The sequence below is a fragment of the Melitaea cinxia genome, chromosome 3, assembly GCF_905220565.1.
Source record: "Melitaea cinxia chromosome 3, ilMelCinx1.1, whole genome shotgun sequence".
NCBI lineage: Eukaryota > Metazoa > Arthropoda > Insecta > Lepidoptera > Nymphalidae > Melitaea > Melitaea cinxia.
Window position 1 is genome coordinate 4,723,041 of NC_059396.1, and position 27,614 is coordinate 4,750,654.

Below are 27,614 nucleotides of genomic sequence, written 5' to 3' on the forward strand. Positions count from 1 at the left end.
AAAAATCGCTACTAAATTTTACAATTATGTGCGTATAATTTGAACAGTCGTAACTAATATTGAAAGTGCGTATTAATTCATTAGAAAAGCCTATTTTTAACAACCGCTAAATTTAAATTAATTCAAATTTCAAGTGCATTACGAAATTGTCACGGTTGTAATTATTTTATGGACCTATATTAAGGTGTATGTGTAAGGAATAGGCACTTTCAAAAATGGTCGCAGTTTAACTTATAAACAAAGTTATGTGTATATTTTATTGCTAACGAATTTTCTAGAACAAGGAATCTCATTCTTCATTACTGTAATGTTGGAAGTTTTGAGTGCGTTTATTCATTATAAAGTTATCCAATTATTCATTTACTATATTGCGATGATACTCTAGATAAATTAGTGGTTAAAAGTTTATGTAACTTTTTGTTTTCATTATTAGAAAACCAATTAAATAACGCATGTTTTCGTCCGTCAATATATATGCATATCATACTGTCGTTACGAGTATTAAATGCAGCACAAAATATAGTATCAGCATTACGCTATTGACTAGTTATTAATTTTTACTGATTAACAACCTAGAGATAGGTAGCACGAATAAAAATCACACGTCAAAACTCGACTTCCCCAACTAGTCGCAACTAGTTATAAGTCACTTTACGCATAAACATAAAAGCTAGACACGTATAGACCCATTCTTCATAACATAGTCCTTCGAGCCGGATATCCGGTTAGAGAGAGAGTGTTGAAAGTGGCGCGACGGCGAGTTTTTGGCGCTAGGTGGTCGGGGCGGCCGTTTGTGTCACCGGGGAGGCATGTGTCGCTAGTGTCGAATGTGTCGCGGGCGTTACGTCACGCAAAGACGTATGTCGTCGGAGTAACTCTGTCACTGTGATTGCGACTTGCACGGTCCCCTTCCCCTCTAAGACGTCTGCCGCACAGCACATCAGCTTCTGGATTAGTAAAGTAATTAAATAATTTTACTATTTAACATAAATTTATATCGTATATCGATTTAGAATAAAGGGTAAACCTTGGAATTTACTTAAGAAACTATATAAACGACCAGAAGTGTATCGTGTAAAACAACTGGCGCTGATGCTCAATGGAGCTAAAAGGAACATTTTAAACAGCCTTTAGCTTTTAATGTAAGATATACAATAGTATATATAATTATATACCAGCAGTTACTGTATCGATACGAATAGGAAACGTCCATATATGTTTTTGTCGTACATTTCCTTATTTTAATTAATTATAATTTGATTCGTTGAACAAAACATTTTATTTTAATTAAGGAGTAATCTAGTTGCGTGTGGAAGTTGACACACACATACTTTTAGTGCTTTGTCTTTAGGATCAAAGATAAAAATCATATTGCTAAATAAAACACAAGTATTGCCAATGAGAAATTTATTTTAAAATCGAGAAAAAACATTGTAAGTACATACAAAAAAGTACATTTCGTAAATTCTTTAGCTGAATAAATTTCAAAACACATTCATACAATAATCAAAGATACCATAAAACGACGAACATTTTTAATCAACTAAACGTTATAAGGAAAAAAAAATGATCACTGGACTCACGATTAAAGGTAAACCAATCAAACAACAAAAAATACTCTATCTAAATAAAAATCTTAAAATCGTAATGGAATAGCTCGGCAGACTGGTTTTAACGCCCGAATAAAGGCAAGAATACATTAACCAATAAAATATGAACAAGCAACCGTCCCGCGGTGCTTTAAAAATGTTCACAATCAAATAATGCCATTAAATTTTACATACAATACATTTAGTAACGAAGTCATTAAAACCAGCCATATACTAAACATATACCCAAGCACCACAAGCTAATAAATATATTTATGACTAAATTATATATTAATCTGTATGATAGTATGTACTTAAGTATATAAAATGTTGTACTTGAAAATTTAAAGCTCAAAAATAATGTGAATATTTAAAAAGCTGTCGAAAATATTATAGTATTGAAAGATAAATGACTAAAATGTACATATACTGAAAAGTATATTTAAGTAAATGTAGTTATTTTGGTTACCACAATTCTTACAGTACATAAATAAGTACTTCCCGTATAGCAATAATAATATCACATTACATAAATTTTATAAGAAAATTTGTGGCAACCAAGACCTCTTAAAACTCTTTAAAATAGCACTCTCAAAAGCTAAAACATGAAACTGATACATTTTTATGCTATGAATACTTCAATGAAATAATTCAGCAAAATATATTTATCATTTTATACAACAGTTACATAATAATAAAGAAATGAAAAATCGAAACAAAACAAACAAATATTTAATAAGACGCAAAGACTATATATAGCCTTTTTAGAATATTAAAACATCTTTGGAATGCATAAACGTTGACTCGACGACTGAAAATGTAGAATCTCATTCATCATTTGATTAAAAAATAATTGCTTAATTAACTCTTATAATAATTTTGAAAAGACGATCCAAAATTAAAACTCCAGATTACATTTCAAGTTGCAAAGTCACACATATATAATTATATGTATATATTTAAAACTTTTATAAATGCAAAAGTCACTGAATTAGTTGGCAACATACGTTAAGTTGGCTTTATTTAGGAATATGCGTTAGAGTTAGTAGAATATAAAAAAAATGTCTTTTAATAAATCTTTTATCCAATACACAAAAAAAGCCTCCAATAATAAGTCTAAATAATCACTACATACTACTGAGAACCGTCTGCAGTCTACTAGCGATTTTTTTTAATTAAAAGAAAAAAAAAATCACAATATCGACACATGCAAACGGTCTCCGAATAAATTTTAAATTTATGCGTTTGCATTAAAAATACAATAACGATATGAAGTTACGATTAAGGCATACGTTTCTTATTTCATAAGAAATATTAAACTGGGTAGCACTACGTGTAAAATTTATTCTTATATTACAAATAACGATACTAATTATCGTTCATAAAACTAACGCACCAATATTTTCTTGAAACATTGTACTTTCGAACTGGTTTTATTATCATTTTCACACACATACATCATTATTGCACCGCAGTAATCTGTTGTCTTTTGACGTTAGTCTTGCTTTTTTTTGTCTTTGATTAAACCATTTTACAAACATGACACAATATGTCAATTTTGGTTTATTTATGATGCCGTACTGGCCAGTACAATGAAGTTTATCTTGGTGTTATAATGTTAAGAATTTCAATTCCTGTGACAGCTAATACAAATACTTTACTTGCATATATATTATACATGTAAGTAGTATAGATAAGTGCATAAGTATAGCAGCTAGCGTGACAAGTAATTTGATATAATTTTGTTGAAAATGTTCGGTATTAAGTAAACTTCGTTGGCACTGCACACTATAATTTTAAAATTTCAATGTTTATATAAAAATAGTTTCAGGTTACAGGAAGACAGGCTACATACACAAATATTTTTACCATTTGAAACAAATAAATCGCGAACCTGCATTTATACTGTAGAATCATATAAAGAAACACGTTTGTTTAATAAATTAATGTAAAAATTAAAATACACACCCTTAAAAATAAAATTACATATCAAACAAAAACTGAGATCTTCTTTATAAAAATCAATATAAAAAAACTCATCAATCAACACAACGAAAAATCATTCAAGTACTAAAATCAATCGCTTAAACTAAACTTATATACAACTCTCTCCTCTACTAAAAAAAAATCGTAATTTTTTTATATTAAATTAAAGACATAAAAATATGTATAAGGAATTAGAAAAAAAAAAAAAAAGAAATAGAAATTTTATTACAATGTACAAAAAGTTTGGCAGTTTATTTGGAGTGTAAAAGATTAATTGGAATTTTGCGACTCGAGTCTTTATTTAATATTTCATAGTAAACAATAAAATAATTATTGTTAACATGTTTTTTAAATGATCAATCTCATACTGAAATTATCTCAATCACTCCGTATTTGGTCCATCGTCAATCAGATCTAATCATTACTAAGAAAATGACTGGTTTCATTAAAATAGCTGAATTTACAATTCCATAAATTTTTCAATACTTTCAATTTCCTTTCATCAGTCTTAACATAAGGAAAGCGGCACTTTTCTATGATTAACTAACTGGCTTCTTTTTACACTTTTTTAATCAAATAATTATTTATGCGTTTTATCAAATTTATTAATAATACGAAAATGTCTTTTTGTTTATTACTCCTTCACGGCGAGACCGATGAGTCAACTAAAAGTTAATTCTGAATTAAGGCAAATTACCGAGTCATTTTATTATAGTCAAGCATATTTCATATTAATAATATTCACATAAACCAATTTCTTAAGCCATAGCAGAACACCTCTACTGGATTTCGCTTTCTAAAGAAAACCTCTGAGGACTACTATAATATTTTTTTAGTGTATATTTTAATATGTGAATATCTAATTTGTGTAATATTGTAAATTTATTGTACGTGAAAGTGCCGCATTCCCTTAAATAGCAGCCTCAGTTTGATAACGATCACAGTTTTACTGTTACTATAAGGCATTGTGTACACTAATCGGAAATAATGGTGTATTTCGATACAATAACAACTACCCCACATACCTTAAATTATACGACAGGATCACTTTTTGCAGCGATATAGTCACGTATACAAAATATATTTCATTTGAACATAAAATAAAGCTCTACAAATGAGATAAATATACATTTTGGCGTATAGGTATTCGATAAAGTTGCATTTATGACGTCAGTTATAAGTTTCTTAAGTAAAACTTTATTTGTTCATTGATTAAACGCTGCAAAAAGTTGCTGCCTATATTGATTCCTATTTTTATTTTTATTTAGAACAAATACGTACGACAGCGGTGAAATCTTAAATTAAACGGCTAAGATTATCACTAAAATATTTAAAGAGGATATAATATAAGTACAATCGCAGACAAAATAAAGCCTCCGATGCAGAGACAAGTATAGAAGATTCTATTCTCTCTCTCTCTCGCCGATTCGAGTTCCGTCGTTGATTGTGATTGGTAATTTGTCTGTATATCAAGATTCATCTTTCCCCTGTCGTATCTATTTACATCGACCGTCTCTTCGCTCAGTTCCATCGGAAAATCGACTTCATCCGTGTCATAAATTTCAAAATTGTCACTCTTCAACACTCCATCGCCCTTACAAAACGGCGTCACGAACTGTATCCTGTTCTTTTGATAGTACGGTCCCCTGGCTCTCAGTTCGTCGCTATAGACCGGGGAGTACTGGACGCAGGGGGGCGAATCGTTATTGTTATCATACTGGAACTCCTCGGATTCATCGAACGTGTAATCCTGGTCGTTGTAATTGAAGTTGCTTATGCACCTGTCGTCGCTGTATCGGTTACGTCGATTGTAGTTAACTTCGATGGTATCGAATTCGGGGCTCGCGGGTAGCGGTTCGGGGGAATCGTACGAGTGTAGGGGAGAATCGTTGGGATATTGGGGGAAATTTTGGGGGTGTTGGGAGAAATCGTTGCGGAGTTGGGGTGAATCGTGGGGGTGTTGAGGGGTATCGTGGAGGTGTTGGGGTGGATCGTGGGGGTGTTGTGGAGAATCGTGGAGGTGTCGAGGGTGGTGGTGCGCGAGGGAGTCGCGTCGCGGGGGCGGTGGCGGGGGCGGGCGGCGCGTGTCGGGCGCGTGCGTGTGTGCCAGGAGCGCCCGCAGCGTGCGCGCGAGCGCGCGGCGGGCGCGCACGCTGGGCTCGCTCAGAATGTCATCGGGCGAGCACAGCTCCTCCTGGAACACACGCCACCCGACACTTAGTTTCACATTATATCACACGCTTGTGTTTTTTTTTTTTTAAATAGGCGGATATTTTAACGACCGTGTGACGTTTAAAACGGATAGCGGTTGACCGGATCGACAGGTTGCGTTCGACGAATTTTTAACTCCGAAATTAGGAACAGGTTGATAAAAAATTTAAATATAACGAATTAAACCCATTCTACTAGGTAAGTTTATAAAACTTATACTATAGCTCTTGGAGAATTGTAAGGATCTAACTAGCTGATCTAACTATATAATAAAACAAAAAAAGATCTACGAACATTCGAAAATTATCATACTGAAATAAAATAGTGTAAATTTTTTCTTCATTTTGTTATCAAAGTATATTTTTGCCAAAATGAGTAATTACAACTAAAGAAACATTTTCAATGATCGTAGTTTCTGATTATAAAAAATATTACACACCTCTTCGACTCCAATTTTTCGACACGCCTCCAGGAAGTTGTCGACATTTCTTCTACATCTTGCCATTGTTAATTTAGGCTGAAAAAAGAAAATACTTTAATTAAAATTCGCACACTATGGTTACTTTTTTTATGATATACTCTAAGTTAGTGGGGGAAAAATCGAATCATTTTACCTATTACATACTATAGTTGAACTTTGAAGTACTTAGATAATCAGATATAATAGTTTTGTACTACTCAAGTTATTAGGTTGATTTACGAGCCGAAATGTATGAAATTTTAGAAACCGTTTCTGGAGACAACCAGTAGCTGTCAGTGCTAACTTTTCAGCGGAATTCCTGCATTGAACGAACGCCACTGTCTTCATGAAAGCGTTCTAATGTCGTGCTGAATCAGCTCCTTTAATGAATTAACAATACTGAAATGTCTCGCTTCGACCTTCAACACTGACGAGCAACGCGCCGAGCTGTCAACGCCGAAGTTCATACGGTTAACGTGATTCTAAAATCATCCTAAAGGTTTAACAAACGTCTGACGAGGGGTGTCACGTGTACGTAAAACAAGGGTCAATGGTAGGATTGAAAGTGAAAACGGTAGTGGTGTCCAGTGTTTACGCAGTAAACGTACGAAAAGGAGGTAATCCGGTATGGAACCTTCTAATGCCGTTAACATCTACCCGCAAACTTCAGTTTCGTGAAAAAGACATTCGTAGATAATGTCGAAATATCGAGCCCCGCAAAATAAAAACAAAAAATTTAATAAATATCCCGTATTAAATAATTTAATATAAACAAGAAATAGTAGTGTAGTAGTTCATAGTTATCCGGCGGCGACACGGTTAGAAGCGAGTACAGCTGACTGACGACCACTCTGGTAAATGTGTCGCAGGTTCGATTCCCGGATTCTCGGATTGGATATTTGTGTTTATACAAATATTTATTTCCGGTCTAGTTGTTAGTCCCCGTGGGTCTTCCCACCGCGCCTCGGACAGCACGTTAAGCTGCTGGCCCCGGTTGTTATCATGTACACCCGGTAGTTACTCGTAGTAGACAATATATCCGCCAGCCCGCAGTGGAGCAGCTGTTAGAGTAGCGCGACCCTGCCGTCACCTGCGCGGGCGAGGGCGCGTGCACGGAGGCGCACGTGGTTGGCGAGGTGGCACAGCACCACGCCGTCCGCCAGCTGCTCCGGCAGCGACATCTGCCGGCGGGAGGGTGCGGCTCACCTGCGCGGGCGAGGGCACGTGCACGGAGGCGACGGCGCGCGCGCGCACGTGGTTGGCGAGGTGGCACAGCACCACGCCGTCCGCCAGCTGCTCCGGCAGCGACATCTGCCGGCGGGAGGGTGCGGCTCACCTGCGCGGGCGAGGGCACGTGCACGGAGGCGACGGCGCGCGCGCGCACGTGGTTGGCGAGGTGGCACAGCACCACGCCGTCCGCCAGCTGCTCCGGCAGCGACATCTGCCGGCGGGAGGGTGCGGCTCACCTGCGCGGGCGAGGGCACGTGCACGGAGGCGACGGCGCGCGCGCGCACGTGGTTGGCGAGGTGGCACAGCACCACGCCGTCCGCCAGCTGCTCCGGCAGCGACATCTGCCGGCGGGAGGGTGCGGCTCACCTGCGCGGGCGAGGGCACGTGCACGGAGGCGACGGCGCGCGCGCGCACGTGGTTGGCGAGGTGGCACAGCACCACGCCGTCCGCCGGCTGCTCCGGCAGCGACATCTGCCGGCGGGAGGGTGCGGCTCACCTGCGCGGGCGAGGGCACGTGCACGGAGGCGACGGCGCGCGCGCGCACGTGGTTGGCGAGGTGGCACAGCACCACGCCGTCCGCCAGCTGCTCCGGCAGCGACATCTGCCGGCGGGAGGGTGCGGCTCACCTGCGCGGGCGAGGGCACGTGCACGGAGGCGACGGCGCGCGCGCGCACGTGGTTGGCGAGGTGGCACAGCACCACGCCGTCCGCCAGCTGCTCCGGCAGCGACATCTGCCGGCGGGAGGGTGCGGCTCACCTGCGCGGGCGAGGGCACGTGCACGGAGGCGACGGCGCGCGCGCGCACGTGGTTGGCGAGGTGGCACAGCACCACGCCGTCCGCCAGCTGCTCCGGCAGCGACATCTGCCGGCGGGAGGGTGCGGCTCACCTGCGCGGGCGAGGGCACGTGCACGGAGGCGACGGCGCGCGCGCGCACGTGGTTGGCGAGGTGGCACAGCACCACGCCGTCCGCCAGCTGCTCCGGCAGCGACATCTGCCGGCGGGAGGGTGCGGCTCACCTGCGCGGGCGAGGGCACGTGCACGGAGGCGACGGCGCGCGCGCGCACGTGGTTGGCGAGGTGGCACAGCACCACGCCGTCCGCCAGCTGCTCCGGCAGCGACATCTGCCGGCGGGAGGGTGCGGCTCACCTGCGCGGGCGAGGGCACGTGCACGGAGGCGACGGCGCGCGCGCGCACGTGGTTGGCGAGGTGGCACAGCACCACGCCGTCCGCCAGCTGCTCCGGCAGCGACATCTGCCGGCGGGAGGGTGCGGCTCACCTGCGCGGGCGAGGGCACGTGCACGGAGGCGACGGCGCGCGCGCGCACGTGGTTGGCGAGGTGGCACAGCACCACGCCGTCCGCCAGCTGCTCCGGCAGCGACATCTGCCGGCGGGAGGGTGCGGCTCACCTGCGCGGGCGAGGGCACGTGCACGGAGGCGACGGCGCGCGCGCGCACGTGGTTGGCGAGGTGGCACAGCACCACGCCGTCCGCCAGCTGCTCCGGCAGCGACATCTGCCGGCGGGAGGGTGCGGCTCACCTGCGCGGGCGAGGGCACGTGCACGGAGGCGACGGCGCGCGCGCGCACGTGGTTGGCGAGGTGGCACAGCACCACGCCGTCAGCCAGCTGCTCCGGCAGCGACATCTGCCGGCGGGAGGGTGCGGCTCACCTGCGCGGGCGAGGGCACGTGCACGGAGGCGACGGCGCGCGCGCGCACGTGGTTGGCGAGGTGGCACAGCACCACGCCGTCCGCCAGCGCCGGCGCCAGCTGCTCCGGCAGCGACATCTTCAGCCGCGACTCGATTATCTGACACGGCGCCACATATTTAGACATTAATATTATATAATTGTTTGCTCGCAAACGAAAAAAAAAAAAATCGACTTCAATTAGATCGATAAGTAATAAAACATAGGTATAAACTAAATAGTCAACCTAATCAAACATTTCTCAAAAAGTACTCATCAAATTTAAAGAGACACGAGATAAGACCACGAGACAAGCATCAGCTTTCGATATAAAAGAAGTATCACCAAAATCAGTACACCGCACCAGGGAATAGTTATACGGTATAATACAACGTGAGTCGACAAAAAAATAGCCAAACAAATATGCATTATTGGATATAGCTCAAAAAGTACTCATCAAATCTCAATTAAAATCTATTTAAAATTAAAAATAAAAGCCGCGTGCGCTCAGTGCTCCGCTCAAGTGCGAGTTTACTCGTGCACCGAGGGTTTCGTACAAATATTATTAATGATATTTTTATTATATGATGTACCTAGAAATGTATGCTTTTCGCAATTTTTCCTATATCTTGTACTATAAGACGTTGCTTCGTACCAAATTTCAAGATTCTGAGTTCATGGGAAGTACCCTGTAGGTTTTGATTACCTTGCGAGTGTTCAAATTTGCAGCATAAGCGGTTGTATCTTTTAAGTGCGTTGGTTTAGAAGTTTGATTTTTTCACAGCTCTAAGGGGCAGTAGACCTGAGTTTTCAATATAAATTTCAGCTTGATTCATGTGTTCTTGAGAAAAAGGATCTTGATAGACAGATGGACAACAAAGTGATCCTATAAGGGTTCCGTTTTTACCTTTTGAAGTACGGAACCCTAATTAAACCATAATTAAGTTATTGTAATGTATTAGCAGCTGCTGCAAATAATTTTGGAATCTTTTTTAAATTAGAATCTCGTTAAAAAGATTTTTTACCAAGTACGATTTTAATATTTACCGTCCTCAATTGCTGCAGTAAGTCCGACTCCTCTTTCTGCTTGTCGAACTCCCTTTTCATCGTGAAGCTTAGTTTATCCGGCGGCGTGTCTTTGTTCCACGCGATCTTGACCGCAGGCTTCGCTCCCGCACCTTTCAAGTACGAAACCGTTGTCGTTAACAATTTCGCATCGCCGTTCACCGTTCGCGGTATATTCGACTTTACATTGTAACCTATAGTGTTAGTCGGTGACTTCGTGGGAGATGTCGGTTTTGAATACGCCTCCGAACCGTTCAATCGCGTATAATCGACGTTACCGTTGACGGACGAGTACATTTTATTCACGTTTCGCGACGGAACGACTTTTTGGACGGGTCGTTTTGTTTCTTCGGTTTTCTCCTGGTTGCCGTTTTGGGCTTGAAACCTACGGGGGGTAGAGTGGAGGATTGGGGAGTTTGGGGCGATTGTGGATGTGTTTGGGGTGGAGTTTGAGGATAAAGATCGGTTATAGGGTGATACGTTACTGTAACCGTTGATTGGGGAGTGAGGTGATTTCTGGAAGTGCACCGGACTCTGGGTTAGGGAATGGGGGTTGTCCAACTCGGGGGATGGGGAGGGTTGATCGCAGCGCGGTCGGTATACATCTTGCTGGCGCTGCTGTCTTAAGGCTTCTTTGTATTGTCTGTAAATCACAAATATTACAATTAGCATAATTATAATGTATTCTGTATTGGATTTTTTAGTACCAACTTTTCTTTGACAGTGTATCGAAGCGCGTGCAATACTTTAGTAAAAGCAGTTACAAAGCTGACGTTATAGCATTATTAGTTCAGTTAAAAGCCTCCCACAATTTTATACAAGACCCTCTTACAAATAAATACGTGAAGGCTAAAAGAGCGATTTCAATTACGTTCCCATTCAATCCACGCAAGTTTCGGTTAAGTCTGACATTTACAATTGAAAGCTCACACACAGCGTTGATCACATTCACATGGTAAAAGCGACTGTAAAGTGCACCACAGCTGAAAAATCCAAATATCGTAACTTCTATACAAATCCAGGAGCACTTTACATTCGTAATAGTTAACGAAGCCATCAATACATACGACGAGCTGACGTCACAATACATATAAAGAATTAGTGCCATATGCCCGTGAATGTGTATGATATACCTGTATGTTTGCTGATGAGCTAATTTACTCTTATCCTCGCCATTTGAAATGTTCCCTTCAGGTGATATACGGAGGCTGAAAGGGACAACACCGGGGTTAATAATAAAAAGGGACGGAGTATGAAGGGTGATGATGTGAGGACGAGCGAAAACTTTTGATTACCTCTGCATCGGCCAACGCGACAGAAAAAAAAAAATATAAAAAATATATATAAGCAACTATATAATACTAGAAGAAATATATTAGTGAGGTGTTCAGAAAATGCGTTACAAATGTCAAAATATTACTTATATGTATAATAGTTACAAATTTCCATATTAATTATACGCTTTTCACTCTGTAAGGCGAATAAATGTAAGTAGAGAAACATAGTTTCAGTATTTATTTTACGTGGTTTATAACTACCGAATGCAAACTCAATCTTGCGAGATATTGTCCCTACTTTGCGAGATTAGATTTCTTGAAATTTAATACGAGAGCTCACGAGATAGCGATAGTACAAAATATCTTTTTGTGTTATGTGACGTTTACAAAAATAATTAGTTAATGCTTATTTGTACAGCGACTAAATATTGTGAGACAGCGTTTAGGAGTATTTGTTTTTAAACTAAATATGCTACGGTAAATAAATAATTTAATTTACTTAATCAGGAAAGGTACTTCGAGATTTGTTATATATTTTTTCGAAAGCTTTTGTCTAGAGATTTAAGGAGATTCCTTATTTAAACTCTGGATTAAGTATCTCGCGAGATTTAGACTGCATTCCTTAGTGATAAGACTTACGCGGTAGATGACACTTCCAGAAACTTAAATTATAATAAATAAATGGTACTTTGTAATTATTATTGCATATATTAATGTACCATAGATGTTTATTTGAAAATTTTAGGTAAATTTTTATACTGTTGATGAAAATTTAGTTCTTCGTTTTTTTTTTTTTTTTTTATTTGATCAGTTTGTTATAAGTTTATTAATCCAGAATGATATCTGTAACAGTTTTGCTAGTAGATCTTTATTTCAAGTCAACGGAATACATTTTGTTGCAAGTGTATCTCAGGCTTGAGAAATTAACTGTTAAAGCATGGACTTTGTAACGCTAATACTACAATCTCCACATTATTCGAAACCTTGAATTAAATTGAAAATATGTGAAAAACTATATAACAATAGAAAACAACTAATTCTAAATTTCCTTTATCACAAACTTTTCCCATACTACAAAATCCCGTGAAGTTTAAAACCATGTAAAGACTTGTGAACCAGTATAACATGCCAGTAAGTTCATTTTTGTTAAAACAATTTATGATATCATTCGACAGGGATGATGATCGATAAAATGTTTAATAGAAATAATCCAGATGTCGTTAAAAATATTTTACTACATTACAAACACGACTGAAGTAAAACTACGAAACGTAACTCTTTCTCTTTCTATCTTCACTAATTTATATCGCCTTCTCAACTTCCGTTCACCTCGCCCGATCTCACTTTTCATAACGCTCTCATCTCGCGTTCGCCAGCCTATTTCAAGTCAAGCGTGCGTAAAGAAGTTTTACTTCATAAAATTGATTTGACTTCAAATCGTACACGAGAAATACTAAGCACAGGAATTCATTGTGTCAAATACAAATTCTCTTATTAATTAAGCCACGTACGCTGTTTAATTTATAAGACGACTTATTCGAAATTTAATTTTTCGGAAACAATTTTTTTTTTTAAATATTATAGCAACTGTAACCATGCCAGCCGTTTAGTCAACAATAGTCGATAATATGACTACGAATACGCCCAGTAAGCTGTAATATAGTGACCTTGACTACACATATACTGGTTCACACAATTTATACATGGTCTATCATCTAGTGTGTCTAGGTTGTGATATATTCTAGAACATTCGAATACGTACCCTGTGAGTATAGGCGTGAGGGGGGCGAGGGGAGTTTCGCTGGACAGCGACTGAGCTCTCGATAGTGCGGCGCCCGGTGATAGAGTCGAGGGTGTGCTGGGGGTGGACCGACCTGACCCTCCGCCGGATTCTCCACACGCTGTATAAATAATGTTTAAAGCTATTTTAAGTGATCACAAGTAGGATAAATATATATGTAGCAAAGCATCACGACAAATCTATATAAGATACACAAATAAAACTTATTGCCAAAATGATGATATTATCTTCCAAACGTCCAAACGTCCATCAAATTAGATAATTCTTGTAAAAAAAAGTGCTCGTTATTATCAAGACAGGATTTGTATAAAAGAAAATAAATAAGTGATATTCAGGAAAAAATGAATAGGTATGAAATTCGTCGGGTCAGATTGTTATGTTATATATTTTTTTAATGTTAATTATATGTTATTTCTAATACAATATTTGATTTACTTTTTTAGAAATTTTCAAGTGACGAAGTTGCCATGTAATAAGAATGTATAGCATAGAAACATGTTGAGAAATTCCGAGAAAAAACAAGCGTCTTTATTCAAATCTATCCTCTTATCGGTAGAGTGCAAATGATTGACAAATGGCTGCAGTGGTTAGGCTTATTATGTAATGAGAATTTCGTACACAACAGAGTCAAAATGTATGTCAGTGTCCTGAATCTGTCACATCACTAATCGAAAGATTACATTATTTATGACATACCTTCCGATTATTATTTTTGATAAATAAATTGACAATCGTTAAGGACTGGTTTCTATGGCTCGTCTAAGTTTCAATTACAAGAAAAAAAAATTATGTAACCTTAATACATAATTATAGATATTAATTTTAACAATTTTTCTACACCACACTCAATCTTATAATAATTACAAAAGGCTTAAAAGATTGGTATTCAAAAAATTATAGCCTTATATCTACAGTTCCCAGCCACTGATGTGTTCTTGTGGTGGTTAAGATAGCCAAAGTAGCTGGGAAGGTTGAAGGGTAAGATCAGAAACGCGCTTTTGGTATTTGTATAAGCCGTGCCTGTATATTTTATATCGGAAATATAGAGTTACCGGTCTCGCGATACAGAAAAAAGTAAAAAGCCATAGAGTGTAAGGAATTTATTTATTTATTTAGTGTAACATCACTTACCATCATTCGACCACCTCTTGTCCACACCATCAGTGCAGTACCCACTATCCACAACATGTCTCGGCTTGTGCCTCAGACAGTCAATAGTCGCGTTACCAGACGTGATCTGATGTGTCCCAGTATTGGGCGAGCTGATGTACGAGGTGTGCTTCGCCGTTCGCTTGGTTTCGTCGACTCGTTTATGAGCTGGCAACGAATCCTTTATAGCCATATTCTCTAAGTATTTGAATATATGTACACGCCCGCGCATGCATATCTGTTGATAAAATTAAAAAATATATATATCGTATTTTTTGGTTCAAGTAAAGAAATATAGTTGGAAACTTAATTTTGAGTGAAATGATTTTTAACCGACTTCAAAAAAAAAGAAAAGTTACTCAATTCGACCGTATATATATGTATGTTCGGGGATAACTCCGTCGTTTATGAACCGATTTTGATAATTCTTTTTTTTTTGTTCGAAAGGAGATATCTCTAGTTTGGGACCATGATAAGGAAACCAGGATCTGATGATGGGATCCCAGATAAATCGAAGGAAACTCTTGAAAATCCGCATAACTTTTTACTGGGTGTACCGATTTTGATGATTTTTAATGATTCTGATTACAACTTTTGGAGTAATCTTTGATAATGCGTACTTGACTATTTTTTCGTCTACCTACGTTGTATTACTTGTCGATATAATTGAAGTCGGTTTTTCTTCGTTTGCCTGCAAACACAATTATATAACATCAAATAGTTTACATCATAATTCAATTAAAAACATTATTGACGATTTCCGACTTATAGCGTAGAAGACCCCTATTGGTAAGTATCGTTAACAATATTAAATTACAAGACTTTCAGAAACGTTATAGTAGTTGTAGTAGTTAATTGAGAACAGTAGCCGTATTTTTAAGTGTAATTTCGATATAAAAGATAAGATGTTAACACAGATTATTCGAATATAAATGTAACTCAATAAATTTGTTTAAAAAGGTGTTTATAATAATTTTATTTAAGCAAAAAAATGAGGTTTTTACTTTACGGCTTTTTATTTAATTGTATTAATTATTTAAGTTTCCGCGTAATTTCAATTGCAAGCGGTACAAAATACTTAAAAGGTTACCGACCGTCGGTGCAGCAAACATTAGACAGTCGTACATAAAATGTATTATTGTTTTTACTAACTATGATATATTTTTTATGTATAATAATCCCACCATAGGAAGAAACAGGCTTTAATATGTTACTGAAATTATTAATTACTGTTTATTTTATTAGTTATAGGTACATATCTTCTAATCTTCAGAGATCACGTGGAAATGTCCTAACATTTCCAAAAGACAGACTAGGTATGTGCTAATCTGGATCTGCAGATATCTACGTCCTAAGCTCCATCAAAGTTATACTTTTTTTGGCGCGCTAGGGAAAAATGATGACAGTAAATTTTACGATGCGCCGATACACCGTTCCAAAAAACCGACACCCTGAAGTTAGTTAGCCAATGAAGTATAACTTCTTACGTGCGTACATAAATACACACACACACACTTTTTTTACAATCAGTTCAATAGTTTTTTTTTTTGCTTGAAGTAGTGAAAAACGTCCATCCTCACAGACTTTCGCAATTATAATATAAGTATAATAAGATAGGATTGTTAATTTAACCTTCTTTGTAACATATTTTATATAGGTATTGTAATTTCTAAAAAATATGAAAATAATAAAAACTTAGAAAGTGTAGATATAACGGGAATAAGACGTCTCGACAAATGTTTCAATATTTGCTTTTGCCTTTCACTCGGTGATAGCGTAAGTTATGCAGGATCGTAAACATATGTTTATCAAATTCCACCTGCTTCTTTTATGATAAACTCAATGTCGAGGGAGGCATAATGAAGCGTTTATCAATTAAGAACCAAATAATACAATGAACTCTTGTTTCAGGGACTTAAATAAACATTTGTATTCTTTTAGCGATTAAATTATTTGTTTATAAATTAAAATACAAATAAATACGTTTAACATACACACATCGTCGACTCTTTATAACTGAATGTGTGATATTTATTATATTTTATAGGAAACCGCACTAACAGCTAGCTGATATACCTAATACCTATAGCTACATATTTCTTTTATTAATGCACATATTAATAATAAAGACTCGAGGTGGGAATCAAGTCCACGACCATTGAACAAAACGTAGGATTACTGCAAACAGCGCTACCGGTCCGGACAAATTAAAGTTAATCCAGTTCAGTTAATGGAATTGTTCTATCAGTCGGCTGCTAACTATAACGGGAGCATTAAGATGCTTATCTTCAGCACCGACAGCCGTATTTGTACATTAAATGATTTAAAAAAATATGTGTATACTTACTGTAGTCGGAGGGGAGACGAGTGGATTGTTGTCCAAATTCAAAGTTATCAACGTGTTCATATTGCGAAGCTCTAATGGAAGCGAGGATATACAATTACAGCTGACGTCCAAGTGTTCGAGTCTGAGGTATGTGATCTCTGAAAACAGGACAAAAGTTTATTAACACAGAAATATCTTCGCGGATTGTCGTTCTATTATTAAGAGAGCTGGTAGCGCTCCTGTATTAATCTAATTTTGAATCGAGTCCCCGTGCAAGACAGACGACCGGCTTTTTATTTATTTGATAAACTTTGAAAATACATGAAACAAATGACAATAATAATAATAATAAAAAAAAAACGTTATAGACAGCAAAAACTCCTTTTATTAAGAGTTGGTATCGCCACGCTGTCACCACGCTGGACAGGCGGGTTGGTGACCGCAGTACTGGCTTTGTCGCACTGAAGACGCTGCTGCCCGTCTTCATTATAATACTTAATAGTATACATTAAAAAATCCATTAAAGAAAATACAATATACAATATGCAAGTACATTCTTATTATTGATAGTTATTTCTTACTCCCATGTCTAGAGGAAAAGCTGGATAACTATACAACTGTACAACTTTAAAAAAAAAAACTGTTATTAAAAACATATACTAATTATTTTTGTACTCAAAGTGTATATCAAAACATAGGTTATTGGTCTTCTATAATAGCCCGTTTTTTAACCAACTTCCAAAAAAGGAGGAGGTTCTCAATTCGAATGTATTTTTTTTTTTTATTTTTTTTTTATGTATGTTACATCAGAACTTTTGACCGGGTGGACCGATTTCGAAAAATTTTGTTTTAATCGAAAGGTGGTGTGTGCCAATTGGTCCCATTTAAATTTATTTGAGATCTAACAACTACTTTTCGAGTTATATCTAAAATGCGTTTTTACTTGACGCTTTTTTCGTCGACCTACGTTGTATTATACCGCATAACTTTCTACTAGATGTACCGATTTTGAAAATTCTTTTTTTGTTGGAAAGAGGATATTCCTAGTTTGGTACCATGATAAGAAAACCAGGATTTGATGATGGAATCCCAGAGAAATCGAGGGAAACTCTCGAAAATCCGCAATAACTTTTTACTGGGTATACCGATTTTGATAATTTTTGATTTAATCGAAAGCTGATGTTTATCATGTGGTTACATATAAATTTTATCGAGATCTGATAACTACTTTTTGAGTAATCTTTGATAACGCGTAGTTACTTGACTATTTTTTCGTCGATCTACGTTGTATTACTCGTCGATGTAATTGAAGTCGGTTTTTTTTTTGTTTGCGAGCAAACACAATTATTCAATATAAATCGTAATAAACTTATTTAATTATCGATACAATGAGCAGGGTATTTTCCTACAAGTAGGTAACTAAATGCAACTGAATAAATAGTTAAAAGACTATTTTATTTATGCAGCTAAGTTTACAACTTTAAATTGATGATAGCTAGGGTTACGAGTTGCAAGTTTTTTAAGTTCGATAGGATATTCCATGGATATTGCGTTTATTTCTTTTTGGTTTTATCCAGATTTTTGAATGCACAAGCTAAAGTGTCCCCCACCCCCTATCCAGTAATTATTATCATTATAATGATTGGATATAACTGTTTTACTAATTAAGTAGCTTCAATGGCATCATTGTATTAGATTACCAAAACTATGTAAATAATCCATTATGATATTAAGGTTCGCCCTATTTTTGGGACACGACTTTAAAAACAAATGGTGCTCCTGTTTTACTAATCACTTACACATACAGGACGTTTAACTCCTTACTACGTTCCTTCAAGTGGCGGGCTCTGTAGGTGTAATAGATCGCGTAACACGTGAATAAAAAAAAACTTCTAGCCCGTTTTTAAATATTCCTTTGTCTTAACATACGAGCTGCTCTGGCAAGGTACTTCTGCATAACCGTCCAATGAGCGCGTACGCACAGCTATAATGTTTCAATAAATAAAATTCTATAAGGAAAAGAATTCTTTCCAATACGCAGTTCTTTAGTTGAATTCGTCAGTTAGTAATAATTTTCTTTTACAGGCGTGTTAACGTGCTCACGAAAGGTATCATGCAGAACGAGTCTATCAAAGAAGCTCGTTTATTTAAAGAAAGTCAAAGGGCTAGAAATTTTTTCACGCGGAACGAGTCTATTACACGTACAGAGTACCATTTAAAGTATCGTAGTTAGGAGTCGAACATCCTGTACAGTCTAAAAATGTACACATTGTATACCTAATTTATTTAAAATTAGTTATAAGTAGCCTTGCATCAAACACTACATGTGTATCTGCTTTTAAAATTTAAAACATAATGTTGGCAATGTACTTCAATGTTTCATATTTGAACGTAGTACATTCGAGATGAAAACGGACATACCACAAGAATAAGTCATCGACATAATGAAACAATCTTATACTCTACTCTAACACGACTCGCAATGGAACGAACTATAATATCACATTTCAATTATATTTATCATTTGAATTTTATTTTTATTTTCTGAAATAAAATATATACTAGTATTAGAAAGTTGAAGACTTTGTTTTAAATGCGCTAATCTCAGAATCTACTGGTCCAAATTGAAAAATTATCTTTGTGATGGATAGTCCATTTACCGAAGAAGGCTTTTCTTCAAATTAACGCGGATGAAACCGCGGGGCAAAGCTAGTTATAAATAAAACTACAATTACGTTTTATGAATTACTATCATACTAATAAAATTTAATGCTTTTGAGGTAAAACATGTTTTATTCATATTTATGTGAATAAAAAAAAAAAAAAAATTCATTGTGGGATTTCCCTGCGCATAAAGTACACAATTCTAAGAAAAAAAAAATTACGGTTCCAACTTTATAGTGACTGACTAAGCGAAAAGGTGGGTTTATATTTTAGTGTAACTCGAAAAAGTGACCAGTGAACTTTGAAAATATTAAAATAAACAAGTTTAGTGGATACTTTTTCAATTAAACATTTAATTCATTGTGTTTTTATGATTTACTAGCTGTGCCCGCGACTTCGTTCGCGTGGAATTTAACAAAACAGTTATTTTTCAACTCGCACTTATTAAAAAAAGAAGCCTATTCAAATTAAAGTTATAAAGATATATTTGAAGTTTGAAAACTTATAATTACTTATTTTTTTATTGGAGTACACCTACGAAGGTTTGAATTGAATAGTTACCGCATAGTGGTAAAATGGGAGTTCAGTTTGTATTGGGAAACAAGTTAATTAATTTTATGTCACGTCCGCCGTCTTAGACTTCAAAATAACTGCCATTTTCGCAATTAACGTCCCAAAAAACATAAATAACGACACCCATGTCGATTATTAGGTTTATTTACCCCATTTTACCCCCTAAGGGGTTGATTTTCGGAAAATCACGAAAGACGTATTTGTTTATTTATTTTTGGGAGTACTCCTACGAAGTTTCGAATCGAAATGTCTATTTTATATTGCCATAGAAATTTTGAACCAACATTATACCCCTTTAGGGGTTGAATTTTGAAATATCATTCCTTATTGCTTGTATATATCATAAAGGGAAACTTTGCAAAATTTCAGCTTTTTAGGTCCAAGGGTTTGGGCTGGGCGTTAATGAGTGAGTCAGGACTTGTCTTTTTATATATAAAGATACACGCATTAGAGAAATTTTAAGTTGTATATTAAATACGCACATGTACACTTGTGTTATAAAACTAAAAACTACTTTCAAGCTATAATAGTGTTTACTCGATTAATTTTTACTGCCTTAAAATTTAATAAGTCCATATCGTATATTTGCAGTATACGGAAGTTAAATAACATTTGTTTTCATTCATTCATTCATTCACTTGAATTCAAATAGTGTCCAGAACAGCACGGATGATTTCGCAAATGTCAGATATTTTTTAACTGGTCCACTAAAAAATGTCAAAGATGGTCTCGCGGGACATGTGACTTTTGACCAATCAGTGTAATTGATGCTAAAATGCTATAAAAGGTAGGAAAAAATCTGTCCCAGATTTTTTTAACTGAAGTATCTTCCAAAATCAGAGTTGATGAATAGTTTTGCACTCAATAAATACTAAGAAATATGTATACTGTAATAGCTAAAATTAATTAATGTTATAAATAAGCAAGAACGCAAGACTTAATACTCCTCTTATTATATTCCTATTACGACGAATGTCTTATAAAAAAGAAATTGGGCCCGATTCGACACACACGAAGCGTTTATGCGATTTAAATGGAAAAATAAACAAAAAATAACTATCTTACAAAACGCTAATAGCGTAGTTTATTAATAAATGATTTGTAATAATATAAAATTCGAATCTCGAACTTATTATAAATTCTACTTTGTTAATTCATTACAGCCTATACAGTCCACTACTGGACATAGGCCTCCACAAGTTTACGCCAAAAATAGCGTGCACTCATGTGTTTTGCCCATAGTCACCACGCTGGGCAGGCGGGTTGGTGACCGCAGGGCTGGCTTTGTCGCACCGAAGACGCTGCTGCCCGTCTTCGGCCTGTATATTTCAAAGCCAGCAGTTGGATGGTTATCTCGCCATCGGTCGGCTTTTCAAGTTCCAAGGTGGTAGCGGAACTGTTATCCCTTAGTCGCCTCTTACGACACCCACGGGAAGAGAGGGGGTGGCTAAATTCTTTAGTGCCGTAGCCACACAGCACCCGTAGCCACACAGCACCTACTTTGTTAATTAATTACCACGACAAAATAAAAAAAGTTACTGTGCAGTCATTCATTTCTTTGACATCTCTTAATTGGACGTTTTAGAATATTTACGCATTTTATGAAATGCGTGAAGCTGTTTAAAAAAATTACTTGAATGACGTTACACAATTTTTATATTTGTTATTTCTTAGTTGGCGTTAGATAGGTTAACAATTACATACATTACTATTGCCATCTATATTGTAACAAATTAATCAAAGCTTTTTATTACCCTATTGTCATCAATTACATTGGGCCTAATATCTGTACAATAATTGTGTTTGCTCGCGAACGAAAAAAAAAAAAAAACTTCAATTACATCGACAAGTAATACAACGTAGGTAAACGAAAAATTAGTCAAGTAAATACGCATTATCAAAGATTACTCCAAAAGTTGCTATCAGATCTCGATGATAATTAAAATATGACTACACGATAAACATCGGCTTTCGATTAAATTCGATAAAAATTATCAAAATCGGTACACCCAGTAAAAAGTTATGCGGATTTTCGAGTTTCCCTCGATTTCTCTGGGATCCATCATCAGGTCCCTGTTTCCTTATCATGGTACCACACCAGCCGGCCTAGCATGCATACAACGAGATATCTCTTGACGAGAGAGAGAGATAATGTCTACATCGAGTATTTTCTCGATTACCCTAACATGCGCACTACGAGAGACAAAATTCTCTTCCGAAGACTTCGCCTTGTCGAGTAGAGAAACATTATCAACCATAATCACAACTGAATATCATTCTTATTTCTTATGTCGTAAAGTTGAATTTACAAGGTTATTGACCAATTTCAAACGAGTGACACATGTTTTATTTAACAATGTTCTCGGCCTTTTGGCTAAGATAAAAAGTGTATATCTAATTTAAAAAATCTAATATGGAAAATAAAACGGCGTAAGTAAATGAATTTAATTATATATGTAAAACAATATGCTCGGGTTGTGCTTTATATCTTGTCGCACATTAGATAATTGTAATTCTATCACGCATTGTTTGTTTGTTTTTTTTTTTTTTTTTTTAATTTTTAAAATTTAGATAATTGTAATTCTATCACGCATTGTTTGTTTGTTTTTTTTTTTTTTAATTTTTAAAATTTTTTGAATTTTTGAATTTTTTTTTTGATTATTGATTTTAATTTTATTCTATTTAATTTTATTTATAGTTATTTATTTTTTTAATATAATTTTGTTTTGTTTTTTATTCTGAATATTGTCTTGTCTTGTTGTACTAACCCAATATGGACTTATACTTTCGTCTAAAATAAAGTATTATTATTATTATTATTATTAAAATTAAAATAGGCACCCGGTTTTATTTATTTTTTATTTATCGTCTTTCTCGTCGATAATATTGAAGACGAGAAGTTTCTCTTCCTAAAACGACAAAATTCGACAAAATTACGATGTCATGTTAGCTTCCGTAGAGATAAATATCACAGATCACTAAAATTTAATGATTATCTCTTCTTGACGTAACGAGAAGAGTATCGCGTGCACGCATGTTAGCTACTGTAGACATAGAGAGATAATACGAGAAAAGGGGTAGACAAAATTTTGTCGTGGCGCGCATGCTAGGCCTGCAGGGATATCTCCTTTCTAACAAAAAAAGAATTATCAAAATTGGTTCATAAACGACGAAGTTATCCTCGAACATAGATAAAAAAATATACGGTCGAATTGAGTACTCCCTCCTTTTTTGAAGTCGGTTAAAAAGTATATATACTTTTCTTTTATAGCGTGTGAAACAATTATTTGGTACCCAATTAGGTATTAGGTGACTGGAGTGATAAAATTTATGTCGAATTCTTTTTCGTTTTTCGAAAAAAGTTAAACAGATTAAAATAATAATTAAACGAAAATAGGTATTAATATTTATAGAGATCCTAATATTGTCAAAAAAGTTATTTTTCTCAAAATACTTTTTGCTTGGTACTACGACGAGATAAATTAATCAAAGTTTAAATCAGTACTAAGGTCATAATAATTTAAACTCCGTTGTCGACAACGTAGTGTTGGAGGCATGAAATATTTAACAACGCACGTTCGATACAGAAATTTTAAAAGTCTTCCTGTTTTAGGATTTTTATTTGTCAACACTTTCTTTTACAGGTAAATAAATAGTTAGTCATATGAAACTTACGTAAAGGTAGCAACCCTAGCTGGTTATTACTGAGGTCTAAACATCGAAGACCAGCGCAGTCTCCCAAGGTCATTGGAACTTGTGTCAGCCTATTATTTGATGCGTCCAGATCAGCTAAGGATGACATTTTACCGATCTCTTTCGGCAGACTTGTTAGTAGGTTGTCTGGTAAAAGAAGGACTTGCAACGGCATCATGCATACTTCACGCGGTAGTTCTGTTAGCTGGTTTGAACTGTGAACAAACAAAATAGCAATTTAAAACAACCGTTTACTTTAAATCGTTTTCAGAATATTCAACATCTATTGAATATATTTTATCATTTTCTTAAAATTGTATCAAAAACAAACTTAGTGTATATAGGTATGTCGCCGACTCAAGGATTCGTGACAATGACAATATGCTACAGTAAATGTACTTATTATTTATGTACCTATAAATAGTAATTATCGACAACGAAAATGACGCAGCACAATTAAATTTAAAAATCATACTTATTAAACCATATATCCATTGTTTATGTATTTAAATAAAGCTGAAATTCCAATATAATAATATTGGAATTGATTGATATTATTATATTGGAATTGATTTACTTAAATACATAAACAATGGATATATGGCTTAATAAGTATGATTTTTATTATGTATTGATATTTATTATATAATTATTATAAAAATCTTTGAGCATAATTCAATATAAGTACTCTTAAAACAAAGTCCAAGTAAACTTTTGTTTTGTAATGTGTTGAAAGCGTGTGCGAATGCACCGATCAATCCGAACGTCCTATTTTTAATCTTAGAACCTACTTTAACGTATACTTGCGTGTAATAACACGTCTTCAAACATAAATCGTTCCACGCCTAACCTAATACTTTGGTCGCTGCTAAAAATATCGTATAAATATTGACGCTTTAGGAAGTTTTCATACAGTTTCATGCACACAAAATTTACATATAATTTCGACTTATACGATATGTTTCTAAAATATACAGTAACTCGAGTAGTAAAGATTAAAAAGCATTGCAGACCGGGTAATAATTTGGCTAGATGTCAAAAAATAGGTCAAGTTAACTGTGTACTAAAATATGTAATATATATCCTTTAATTTTATCGTTGACTTTCTAAACGTAAAGAAGAGTAAAGATAAATTTTATTTTTTTTAATTAACATTATACGTAGTTCGTCTAGTTAATATAATAAATACGGAAATTGGTTAACGTACCGCAAAAATGTGTTTTCGCCGTTTAAATGTTACGAAAACATAAAAAAAGCTTTCACATTTGATGCATCACAGCCGTGTTTATGTTATTGGTAACTAGAGCAGAATAAAAATTCTCTCCCATTGTGATGATTATAATCAGAGTATATTTATCGCCACGAATAGATTAGCAATAAAATCTTATAAAACAATTGTAATAAAATCAGTCTACGAAAACCTAAAAAAATTGCTGATTCTCTTACATGCCTATTTTGCCTAGAATTTTAAACAAAATTTACTGATTAAAAGAACATCAAATAAACGTGTCAACTCATAACAACGAATATGCAACAAGTGTAGGTATCAAATAGATGGCGTTTATAGACCAAATACGCTTCAAGGAAATCAGAAACGACTACCCGACTAGAAACCAAGTCAGGCTCAACCAGATCATGTATCTGGACCGGATCAGGATCTATCCTATTCCTAATTCTAATTAGACATGCCAGATTCGACAAGCCCTTTCAGCCCTATCAGCTATCCTTATCTGGACCTGATCTGGACCAAGTCTGGTCCAGATAAGGATAGCCTGATGTAAAATGTAATCAAGTATGGTAAGGCATAATGGATCAATGCCAGATCTGGTACAAATAAAAAAGTGGCAGAATTTGGCAGATTTCAAAGAATTATTTAATTTTTTAAGGTTTAACAAGTCAACGGCGCGGACTAGTTGATAGGCGAGGCCTAAATGAATGCTATCTCACCTGACATAGTGTGCGAATGGGAAAGAGTCCGAGAAGAGCAGTGAGAAAATATCGCGCGCGTGCATGTAGTAGGTACTACACATACAAACACATGTGACAAGATAGCAAATGCGTGCACGATCTCATTGACGACCTCCGTAGCGCGGTGGCTAAATCGCCACCATCCCCCCTTAGTTCGCTACAAGGTAACCCATAACACAAGACTTTGCTTACTTCAGATTTTATTTTTTAATTTTCTTTTTTTAACATCAATGACAATTAAATTGAAAGAAAACATAACTTGAGGCGCAACGGTAGGTAGATATATTATGTAGGTATAAAGCGCGCATCGGCAGCGGCGCGGTTCATACCTACTCATGCTAGAATACATGCTTGCTTACCTATTTCTTAACCGACTTCCAAAAAAGGAGGAGGTTCTGAATTCGACTGTATTTTTTTATGTATGTTACATCAGAACTTTTGACCGGGTGGACCGATTTCGACAATTTTTTTTAATCGAAAGGTGGTGTGTGTCAATTGGTCCCATTAAAATTTATTTGAGATCTAACAACTACTTTTCGAGTTATATCTAATAATGCGTTTTTACTTGATGCTTTTTTTGTCGACCTACGTTGTATTATACCGCATAACTTTCTACTGGCTGTACCGATTTTGATAATCCTTTTTTGTTGGAAAGGGAATATCGTTAGTTTGGTACCATGATAAGGAAGAGGAAGGAGGAGAAGATGAAGAAGTTAGTGTCGAATTGTGCGCACATGGCGCGCTTGCCTTCCGTCACACTCCCCCCGCGCGTAGGATGAAACGCACAATGATTCATTCTTAAAACGACCGCGTTAGAAAAATGTGAATAGACTTTTAGCAAAACAGTTATTGTAGAAACACTATTAAAAGTATATTTTCAAAATAAATTTATTTCCACTTTTGAATAACTAAACTAAATACGTACGGGCTTTTTTAGAGCTTTCTTTCTCCGTATACTATTTATTTTTGCCCAAAGTTGGGCTAAAATCAGCGTTAAAATATGAAAGTTTAGAAGCTTGTATTTTTTAAATGTTTACTTTTTTACGATTCTAGGTACATACGAGGGAGCGTTTTTATGTTCGCGGAATGAAGGGTAAGGGGTTGAAATAAAAAAAAAACAAATTATTTTTCCTTTTCAATATATTCACCTGCAAGACGGACACATTTTTCAGATCTTTCAATTAATTTATTTATACTCTTAAGAACACCAGTAACCAGTAGTTAAGTTATAGAAACACCTTTATCTTTATAATCGATCAATAATATTCCTTCTGAGTCCCAAAAGACCGTTGCCATGAGTTTCACAGCTGACTTTGACACCTTAAACTTCTTGGGGGGTATTGTGCCCTTTTTATGCCAATGCATAGATTCTTGTTTCGACTCAGGTTCATGATGATGAACCCAAGTTTCGTCTCCAGTAACAATTCGACTCAATACACCATCCTTGTCGCGTTGTTGTTTTTGCGGCGGCGTGAGCATTCTCGGTACCCATCTTGCGCTGACCTTAGTCATGCCAAGATTATCGTGCAGGATTTTAAAAATGGTTGTATCGGATACGCCAACCATTTCTGCGAGTTGTTTCTTCTTTAGTCGAGCATCGTCGAGTACAAGTTTTTCGACTTTTTGGATAAGTTCTGGCGTGGTCACCTCAATGCTCCTGCCCGGCCTCAGGTCGTCTTCAAGGGATTCCTTTTCTTTTTTAAATAAACTGTGCCACTTGTATACCATGGTTTTTCCTGGACAAGAGTCACCGTAAACCGATGACATCTCATCCATTATGGTCGCAACTGATTTTCCTTGCTTGGTAAGGAACTTTATAACGGCACGATATTCGATTTTTTCCATATTTCACTTTTCACTCCTGATTATGTTGCTTGGTTGGCGATAGCTCAAAGACTAATAGTCTAATAACAATAAAATTTCGTATTTATACTAATTA

The 27,614-nt window shown here is 36.7% G+C and overlaps 1 protein-coding gene across 1 annotated transcript in view; it reads right to left on the reverse strand.

Annotated features, from left to right (window-relative positions):
- Nucleotides 1-460: 460 nt before the first annotated feature.
- Nucleotides 461-27,614, reverse strand: part of LOC123669715 (leucine-rich repeat and calponin homology domain-containing protein) — a 71,443-nt gene continuing 44,289 nt past the window's right edge. Inside the window, exons 3-12 of the mRNA XM_045603306.1 lie at nt 23,690-23,922; nt 16,799-16,935; nt 14,434-14,689; nt 13,144-13,402; nt 11,358-11,432; nt 10,207-10,867; nt 9,143-9,280; nt 6,226-6,303; nt 4,930-5,769; nt 461-947 (exon numbers count right to left, since the gene is read on the reverse strand). Of these exons, the coding sequence (XP_045459262.1) occupies nt 771-947; nt 4,930-5,769; nt 6,226-6,303; nt 9,143-9,280; nt 10,207-10,867; nt 11,358-11,432; nt 13,144-13,402; nt 14,434-14,689; nt 16,799-16,935; nt 23,690-23,922 (2,854 nt within the window). The 3' untranslated portion in view covers nt 461-770. The remainder of the gene's footprint in view (nt 948-4,929; nt 5,770-6,225; nt 6,304-9,142; nt 9,281-10,206; nt 10,868-11,357; nt 11,433-13,143; nt 13,403-14,433; nt 14,690-16,798; nt 16,936-23,689; nt 23,923-27,614) is intronic.